The 9,432-nt window shown below is 47.7% G+C and overlaps 1 protein-coding gene across 1 annotated transcript in view; it reads left to right on the top strand.

Annotated features, from left to right (window-relative positions):
* Positions 1-9,108, top strand: part of gch1 (GTP cyclohydrolase 1) — a 16,519-nt gene extending 7,411 nt beyond the window's left edge. The window contains exons 3-6 of the mRNA XM_055154909.1: positions 153-208; positions 1,642-1,673; positions 7,201-7,285; positions 8,585-9,108. Of these exons, the coding sequence (XP_055010884.1) occupies positions 153-208; positions 1,642-1,673; positions 7,201-7,285; positions 8,585-8,711 (300 nt within the window). The 3' untranslated portion in view covers positions 8,712-9,108. The remainder of the gene's footprint in view (positions 1-152; positions 209-1,641; positions 1,674-7,200; positions 7,286-8,584) is intronic.
* The last annotated feature ends 324 nt before the right edge of the window (positions 9,109-9,432 follow it).

The raw sequence follows: 9,432 nt of genomic DNA on the forward strand, positions 1-9,432 counted from the left end.
GTCTGTCTGTGTGTGTGTGTGTCTGTGTGTGTGTGTGTGTGTGTGTGTGTGTGTGTGTGTGTGTGTGTCTGTGTGTCTGTGTGTGTGTGTGTCTGTGTGTGTGTGTGTCTGTGTGTGTGTGTGTGTGTGTGTGTGTGTGTGTGTCTCTGCAGGTTCACATTGGGTATCTCCCCAACAAGAGGGTCCTGGGCCTCAGCAAACTCGCCAGGTAACAACTCCAAGACTGACTCTGGACCTGGTTTAGACCTGGTTTAGACCTGGTTTAGTCCTGGTTTAGACCTGGTTTAGTCCTGGTTTAGTCCTGGTTTAGACCTGGTTTAGTCCTGGTTTAGTCCTGGTTTAGTCCTGGTTTAGTCCTGGTTTAGACCTGGTTTAGTCCTGGTTTAGTCCTGGTTTAGTCCTGGTTTAGACCTGGTTTAGACCTGGTTTAGTCTGGTTTAGACCTGGTTTAGTCCTGGTTTAGACCTGGTTTAGTCCTGGTTTAGTCCTGGTTTAGTCCTGGTTTAGAGGAGGTGGTTTAATCCTCTTTTCTTGTTGTGATCCTTTGACACTAATTAATTCTACAGGATTAAACAAGACCCGGACCTGGACCAGGACCAGGACCTGGACCAGGACCAGGACCTGGACTTTTCAAAACTGACATGTTGTTTGTTTCTCTGAAATTTGACCCTTGACCCGAGAACTTCAGTGAAACAACAAAAACACATTTCACCATTTAGTCACAGTTTGTCTGCCCCTGTCTGCCCCTGTCTGCCCCTGTCTGCCCCTGTCTGCTCCTGCCTGCCCCTGCCCCTGTCTGCCCCTGTCTGCCCCTGTCTGCCCCTGTCTGCCCCTGTCTGCCCTGTCTGCCCTGTCTGCCCCTGTCTGCCCCTGTCTGCCCCTGTCTGCCCCTGTCTGCCCTGTCCTGCCCCTGTCTGCCCCTGCCCCTGTCTGCTGCCTGTCTGCCGTCTGTCTGCCCTGTCTGCCCCTGTGCCTGTCTGCCCCTGTCTGCCCCTGTCTGCCCCTGCCTGCCTGCCCCTGCTGCCCCTGTCTGCTCCTGTCTGCTCCTGTCTGCTCCTGTCTGCCCCTGTCTGCTCCTGCCTGCCGCCCTGTCCTGCTCCCTGTCTGCCCCTGTCTGCCCCTGTCTGCTCCCTGCCTGCTCCTGTCTGCTCCCTGTCTGCCCCTGTCTGCCCCTGTCTGCCCCTGTCTGCTGCCTGTCTGCTCCTGCCTGCTCCTGTCTGCCCCTGTCTGCTCTGTCTGCCTCCTGTCTGCCCCTGCTCTGCCCCTGTCTGCCCCTGCCTGCTCCTGTCTGCCCTGCTGCCTGCTGCTCCTGTCTGCTCCTGTCTGCTCCTGCCTGCTCCTGTCTGCCCCTGTCTGCCCCTGTCTGCTCCTGCCTGCTCCTGTCTGCTCCTCCTGCCCCTGTCTGCTCCTGTCTGCTGCTCCTGCCTGCTCCTGTCTGCTCCTGCTGCTCTGCCTGCCTCCTGCTCCTGTCTGCCCTGCCTGCCCCTGTCTGCCCCTGTCTGCCCCTGTCTGCTGCCTGTCTGCTCTGCCTGTCTGCTCCTGCTGTCTGCTCTGCCTGTCCTGCTCCTGTCTGCTCCTGTCATATTAAGACATTTTAACTTTAACTTTGTTTTTGTTTTTTTTTTGTTTCTTTTTTTCTAGAATCGTTGAAATCTACAGCCGAAGACTTCAAGGTACGAGTCCCCCGACCACAAGGTTGTGGGTTTGATTCTGTGGTTCAGGAGGTTGTGGGTTTGATTCTCTCTCTGTAGTTCACGAGGTTGTGGGTTTGATTCTCTCTCTGTAGTTCACGAGGTTGTGGGTTTGATTCTCTCTCTGGTTCAGGAGGTTGTGGGTTTGATTCTGTAGTTCAGGAGGTTGTGGGTTTGATTCTGTAGTTCAGGAGGTTGTGGGTTTGATTCTGTAGTTCAGGAGGTTGTGGGTTTGATTCTGTAGTTCAGGAGGTTGTGGGTTTGATTCTGTGGTTCAGGAGGTTGTGGGTTTGATTCTCTCTCTGTAGTTCAGGAGGTTGTGGGTTTGATTCTCTCTCTGTAGTTCACGGAGGTTGTGGGTTTGATTCTCTCTCTGGTTCAGAGGTTGTGGGTTTGATTCTCTCTCTGTGGTTCAGGAGGTTGTGGGTTTGATTCTGTAGTTCAGGAGGTTGTGGGTTTGATTCTGTAGTTCAGGAGGTTGTGGGTTTGATTCTGTAGTTCAGGAGGTTGTGGGTTTGATTCTCTCTGTAGTTCAGGAGGTTGTGGGTTTGATTCCTGTCTCTGTAGTTCAGGAGGTTGTGGGTTTGATTCTCTCTCTGTAGTTCAGGAGGTTGTGGGTTTGATTCTCTCTCTGTAGTTCAGGAGGTTGTGGGTTTGATTCTCTCTCTGTAGTTCACGAGGTTGTGGGTTTGATTCTCTCTCTGTGGTTCAGGAGGTTGTGGGTTTGATTCTGTAGTTCAGGAGGTTGTGGGTTTGATTCTGTAGTTCAGGAGGTTGTGGGTTTGATTCTGTGGTGATTCTGTGGTTCAGGAGGTTGTTGGGTTTGATTCTGTAGTTCAGGAGGTTGTGGGTTTGATTCTCTGTGGTTTCTAGGGTTTTTGATTCTTTGTTCAGGAGGTTGTGGGTTTGATTCTGTAGTTCAGAAGGTTGTGGTTTGATTCTGTGTTCAGGAGGTTGTGGGTTTGATTCTCTGTGGTTCAGGAGGTTGTGGGTTTGATTCTGTAGTTCAGGAGGTTGTGGGTTTGATTCTGTGGTTCAGGAGGTTGTGGGTTTGATTCTGTAGTTCAGGAGGTTGTGGGTTTGATTCTGTAGTTCAGGAGGTTGTGGGTTTGATTCTGTAGTTCAGGAGGTTGTGGGTTTGATTCTCTTTCTGTAGTTCAGGAGGTTGTGGGTTTGATTCTCTCTGTAGTTCAGGAGGTTGTGGGTTTGATTCTCTCTGTAGTTCACGAGGTTGTGGGTTTGATTCTCTCTCTGTAGTTCAGGAGGTTGTGGGTTTGATTCTCTCTCTGTGGTTCAGGAGGTTGTGGGTTTGATTCTCTCTGTAGTTCAGGAGGTTGTGGGTTTGATTCTCTCTGTGGTTCAGGAGGTTGTGGGTTTGATTCTCTCTCTGTAGTTCAGGAGGTTGTGGGTTTGATTCTCTCTCTGTAGTTCAGGAGGTTGTGGGTTTGATTCTCTCTCTGTAGTTCAGGAGGTTGTGGGTTTGATTCTGTAGTTCAGGAGGTTGTGGGTTTGATTCTCTCTCTGTGGTTCAGGAGGTTGTGGGTTTGATTCTCTCTGTAGTTCAGGAGGTTGTGGGTTTGATTCTCTCTCTGTAGTTCAGGAGGTTGTGGGTTTGATTCTCTCTGTAAGTTCAGGAGGTTGGTGGGTTTGATTCCTCTCTGTAGTTCAGGAGGTTGTGGTTTGATGATTCTCTCTCTGTAGTTCAGGAGGTTGTGGGTTTGATTCTCTCTCTGTAGTTCAGGAGGTTGTGGGTTTGATTCTCTCTCTGTAGGTTCAGGAGGTTGTGGGTTTGATTCTCTCTTGTAGTTCAGGAGGTTGTGGGTTGATTCTCTCTCTGTGGAGTTGTGGTTGATTCTCTCTCTTGGTTCAGGAGTTGTGGGTTTGATTCTGTAGTTCAGGAGGTTGTGGGTTTGATTCTCTCTCTGTAGTTCAGGAGGTTGTGGGTTTGATTCTCTCTCTGTGGTTCAGGAGGTTGTGGGTTTGATTCTGTAGTTCAGGAGGTTGTGGGTTTGATTCTCTTTCTGTAGTTCAGGAGGTTGTGGGTTTGATTCTCTCTCTGTAGTTCAGGAGGTTGTGGGTTTGATTCTCTCTCTGTAGTTCAGGAGGTTGTGGGTTTGATTCTCTCTCTGTGGTTCAGGAGGTTGTGGGTTTGATTCTGTGGTTCAGGAGGTTGTGGGTTTGATTCTGTAGTTCAGGAGGTTGTGGGTTTGATTCTGTAGTTCAGGAGGTTGTGGGTTTGATTCTGTAGTTCAGGAGGTTGTGGGTTTGATTCTGTCTCTGTAGTTCAGGAGGTTGTGGGTTTGATTCTGTCTCTGTAGTTCAGGAGGTTGTGGGTTTGATTCTCTCTCTGTAGTTCAGTGAGGTTTTTGATTCTCTCTCTGTGGTTCAGGAGGTTGTGGGTTTGATTCTGTCTCTGTAGTTCACGAGGTTGTGGGTTTGATTCTCTCTCTGTGGTTCAGGAGGTTGTGGGTTTGATTCTGTAGTTCAGGAGGTTGTGGGTGTGGGTTTTATTCTGTAGTTCAGGAGGTTGTGGGTTTGATTCTCTCTCTGTAGTTCAGGAGGTTGTGGGTTTGATTCTCTCTCTGTGGTTCAGGAGGTTGTGGGTTTGATTCTCTCTGTAGTTCAGGAGGTTGTGGGTTTGATTCTCTCTGTAGTTCAGGAGGTTGTGGGTTTGATTCTGTCTCTGTAGTTCAGGAGGTTGTGGGTTTGATTCTCTCTGTAGTTCAGGAGGTTGTGGGTTTGATTCTCTCTCTGTAGTTCAGGAGGTTGTGGGTTTGATTCTCTCTCTGTGGTTCAGGAGGTTGTGGGTTTGATTCTGTAGTTCAGGAGGTTGTGGGTTTGATTCTGTAGTTCAGGAGGTTGTGGGTTTGATTCTGTAGTTCAGGAGGTTGTGGGTTTGATTCTCTCTCTGTAGTTCAGGAGGTTGTGGGTTTGATTCTCTCTCTGTGGTTCAGGAGGTTGTGGGTTTGATTCGAGGTTGTGGGTTTGATTCTCTCTGTAGTTCAGGAGGTTGTGGGTTTGATTCTCTCTCTGTAGTTCAGGAGGTTTGTGGGTTTGATTCTCTCTGTTTCAGGAGTTGTGGGTTTGATTCTCTCTGTAGTTCAGGAGGTTGTGGGTTTGATTCTCTTCTCTGTAGTTCAGGAGGTTGTGGGTTTGATTCTCTCTCTGTGTTCAGGAGTTGTGGGTTTGATTCTGTAGTTCAGGAGGTTGTGGGTTTGATTCTGTAGTTCAGGAGGTTGTGGTTTGATTCTGTAGTTCAGGAGGTTGTGGGTTTGATTCTCCTGTAGTTTCAGGAGGTTGTGGGTTTGATTCTCTCTCTGTTCAGGAGGTTTTGTGGTTTGATTCTCTCTCTGTAGTTCAGGAGGTTGTGGGTTTGATTCTCTCTCTGTAGTTCAGGAGGTTGTGGGTTTGATTCTCTCTGTAGTGTTTCCTGTGGTTTGATTCTCTGTTCAGAGGTTTGTGGGTTTGATTCTGTAGTTCAGGAGGTTGTGGGTTTGATTCTCTTTCTGTAGTTCAGGAGGTTTGGGTTGACTTCTCTCTCTGAGAGTTGTGGGTTTGATTCTCTCTCTGTTCAGGAGGTTGTGGGTTTTGTTCTGTAGTTCGGAGGTTGTGGTTGTTTCTTCTGTAGTTCAGGAGGTTGTGGGTTTGATTCTTTCTCTGTAGTTCAGGAGGTTGTGGGTTTGATTCTCTCTGTGGTTCAGGAGGTTGTGGGTTTGATTCTCTCTGAGGAAGGTTGTGGGTTTGATTCTCTCCTGTCTCTCTCTGTAGTTCACGAGGTTGTGGGTTTGATTCTCTCTGTGTTGTGGGTTTGATTCTCTCTCTTAGTTCACGAGGTTGTGGGTTTGATGTATTCGTGGGTTTGATTCTGTAGTTCATTCTTCAGGAGGGTGTGGGTTTGATTCTCTTTCTGTAGTTCAGGAGGTTGTGGGTTTGATTCTGTCTTGGTTCAGGAGGTTGGGTTTGATTCTCTCTGTGTTCAGGAGTTGTGGTTTGATTCTCTCTCTGTAGTTCAGGAGGTTGTGGTTTGATTCTCTCTCGTAGTTCAGAGGTTGTGGGTTTGATTCTCTCTCTGTGTTCAGGAGGTTGTGGGTTTGAATCTGTAGTTCAGGAGGTTGTGGGTTTGATTCTGTAGTTCAGGAGGTTGTGGTTTTCTCTTCAGGAGGTTGTGGGTTTGATTCTCTCTCTGTAGTTCAGGAGGTTGTGGGTTTGATTCTCTCTCTGTTCAGGGGTTGTGGGTTTTTTCTAGTCAGGAGGTTGTGGGTTTGATTCTGTCTCTGTAGTCAGGGGTTGTGGTTTGATTCTCTTTGTGTTCAGAGGTGTGGGTTTGATTCTCTCTGTGGTTCAGGAGGTTGTGGGTTTGATTCTCTCGTGGTTCAGGAGGTTGTGGTTTGATTCTACTCTGTAGTTCAGGAGGTTGTGGGTTTGATTTGTCTCTGTAGTTCAGGAGGTGGGTTTGGGTTGATTCTTGTCTCTGGGTAGTAGTTCAGGACGTTGTGGGGTTTGTATTCTCTCTCTGTAGTTCAGGAGTTGTGGGTTTGATTCTCTCTGTATTCAGGAAGGTTGTGGTTGATTCTCTCTCTGTAGTTCACGAGTTGTGGGTTTGATTCTCTCTCTGTAGTTCAGGAGTTGTGGGTTTGATTTTCTTCTGAGGTTGGAGGTTGTGGGTTTGATTCTGTGTTCAGTTTTGGGGTTGTGGGTTTGATTCCTGTAGTCAGAGGTTGTGGGTTTGATTCTCTCTCTGTAGTTCAGGAGGTTGTGGTTTGATTCTCTCTCTGTAGTTCACGGAGGGAGGTTGTGGGTAGTTGAGTTCTCCTTCTGTAGTTCAGGAGGGTTGTGGGTTCAGGAGGTTGTGGGTTTGAGGAGGTCTCTCTCTCTCTCTGTAGTTTTGATGGGTTTGATTCTCTCTCTGTTTCAGGATATTGTGGGTTTTGTTTGTTTTCTCTCTGTGTTCAGGAGTGTGTTTTGATTCTGTAGTTCAGGAGATTGTGGGTTTGATTCTGTTTCAGGAGGTTGTGGGTTTGATTCTGGTTTTGATGTCTCTCTAGTCAGGAGGTTGTGGGTTTGATTCTCTTTCTTGTCAGGAGGTTGTGGGTTATTCTCTAGTTCAGGAGGTTGTGGGTTTGATTCTCTCTGTAGTTCAGAGGTTTGGGTTTTGATTCTCTCTGTGTTCAGTTGTGATTCTCTCTGTAGGGAGTGTGGGTTTGATTCTCTCTCTGTGGTTCAGGAGGTTGTGGGTTTTGATTCTGTAGTTCAGGAGGTGTGTTTGGGTTTGTGGCTGTGGAGGTTGTGTTCTCTCTCTGTATTCTCTCTGTAGTTCAGGAGGTTGTGGGTTTGATTCTCTCTGTGTTCAGGAGGTTGTGGGTTGATTCTCTCTAGTTCAGGAGGTTGTGGGTTTGATTCTGTCTGTAGTTCAGGAGTGTGGGTTTGTTCTCTCTCTGTAGTTCACGAGGTTGTGGGTTTGATTCTCTCTGTGGTTCAGGAGGTTGTGGGTTTGATTCTCTCTCTGTAGTTCCGGAGCGCCTGACGAAGCAGATCGCGGTGGCCATCACGGAGGCGCTGCAGCCGTCGGGGGTCGGGGTCGTCGTCGAGGCAACGTGAGTCTGTGTGATTAAAGCCACAATCTGTAACTTTTTATTTGTCCGAAATCAAGACTTGAACATTAAGAACCAATGAGACGCATTCTGTCCCCGAGTGTGACACACATGTGTGTGGGTCTGTGTGTGACAGACACACGTGTGTGTGTGTGTGTGTGGGTCTGTGTGTTACACACACGTGTGTGTGGGTCTGTGTGTTACACACACACACGTGTGTGTGTGGGTCTGTGTGTTACACACACACGTGTGTATGGGGCTGTGTGTTAGACACACGTGTGTATGGGTCTGTGTGTTAGACACACGTGTGTATGGGTCTGTGTGTTACAGACACATGTGTGTATGGGTCTGTGTGTTAGACACATGTGTGTATGGGTCTGTGTGTTACAGACACGTGTGTATGGGGATGTGTGTTACAGACACGTGTGTATGGGGATGCGTGTTACAGACACGTGTGTATGGGGATGCGTGTTACAGACACATGTGTGTATGGGGATGCGTGTTACAGACACATGTGTGTATGGGGATGCGTGTTACAGACACGTGTGTATGGGGATGCGTGTTACAGACACATGTGTATGGGGATGCGTGTTACAGACACATGTGTATGGGGATGCGTGTTACAGACACATGTGTATGGGGATGCGTGTTACAGACACATGTGTATGGGGATGCGTGTTACAGACACATGTGTATGGGGATGCGTGTTACAGACACATGTGTATGGGGATGCGTGTTACAGACACATGTGTACACATGTGTATGGGGATGCGTGTTACAGACACATGTGTATGGGGATTGCGTGTTACAGACACATGTGGTACACATGTGTATGGGGATGCGTGTTACAGACACATGTGTATGGGGATGCGTGTTACAGACACATGTGTATGGGGATGCGTGTTACAGACACATGTGTATGGGGATGCGTGTTACAGACACATGTGTATGGGATGCGTGTTACAGACACATGTGTATGGGGATGCGTGTTACAGACACATGTGTATGGGGATGCGTGTTACAGACACATGTGTATGGGGATGCGTGTTACAGACACATGTGTATGGGGATGCGTGTTACAGACACATGTGTATGGGGATGCGTGTTACAGACACATGTGTATGGGGATGCTGTTGTGTGTATGGGGCGTGTTACAGACACATGTGTATGGTGATGTGTGTTACAGACACATGTGTATGGGGATGCGTGTTACAGACACATGTGTATGGTGATGCGTGTTACAGACACATGTGTATGGTGATGTGTGTTACAGACACATGTGTATGGTGATGTGTGTTACAGACACATGTGTATGGTGATGCGTGGGGTGCAGAAGATGAATTCCAAAACTGTCACCAGTACGATGCTCGGAGTTTTCAGAGAAGATCCAAAGACCAGAGACGAGTTCCTCACCCTCATCCGGACCTGAACCGGACCTGGTGGGACCTGGTGGGACCTGGTGGGACCTGGTGGGACCTGGACGGACCTGGACGGACCTGGACTCTGTGATGAGTCTCTGGATTTTTATATGAATCTCCAAGAGTCAAATCCACCAATGTTTTTCTCGGGTTTGTGTCTTCGGGGGAAGTTTGATTCTGTGATTTATCGTGACATTTCATGGCACAAATCTCCAACTGATACAAACTGGATCCAAATCTATTTTTATTAGTTTTTATTTTTCACTGAAATGACTGAGTTACTTTCAGTGTTATTTATATTTGTGTATTTTACAGTTTTATCTTCGTGTCGGAGCAGCTGATCTTTTTATTACAGCTGATTGTAATAAAATAAAATCAGCTGCTGTTTTTATGAGTCGGGGGGGGGGGGGGGGGGGGGGTCCAGACTTCAGTCCAAGTTTGATCTGGTTCAGGTCTTAGTCTCTGTGTGTGTGTGTATATGTGTTTGTGTTGTGTGTGTGTGTGTGTGTGTGTGTATGTTGTGTGTGTTGTGTGTGTGTTGTGTGTTTGTGTGTGTGTGTGTGTTTTTGTGTTTGTGTGTGTGTGTGTGTTTTTGTGTTGTGTGTGTGTGTGTGTGTGTGTGTGTGTGTGTGTGTGTGTGTGTGTGTGTGTGTGTTTTTGTGTTGTGGCCTTGTATTTGTACAAATTTTAAAACTGTATATTTTTTTCTTTGTGACTTTTGTCTTTTTAACC

Source organism: Boleophthalmus pectinirostris, unplaced genomic scaffold (assembly GCF_026225935.1).
Source record: "Boleophthalmus pectinirostris isolate CB_2022bp ecotype Guang Dong unplaced genomic scaffold, ASM2622593v1 HiC_scaffold_19, whole genome shotgun sequence".
Taxonomy (NCBI): Eukaryota; Metazoa; Chordata; class Actinopteri; order Gobiiformes; family Gobiidae; genus Boleophthalmus; species Boleophthalmus pectinirostris.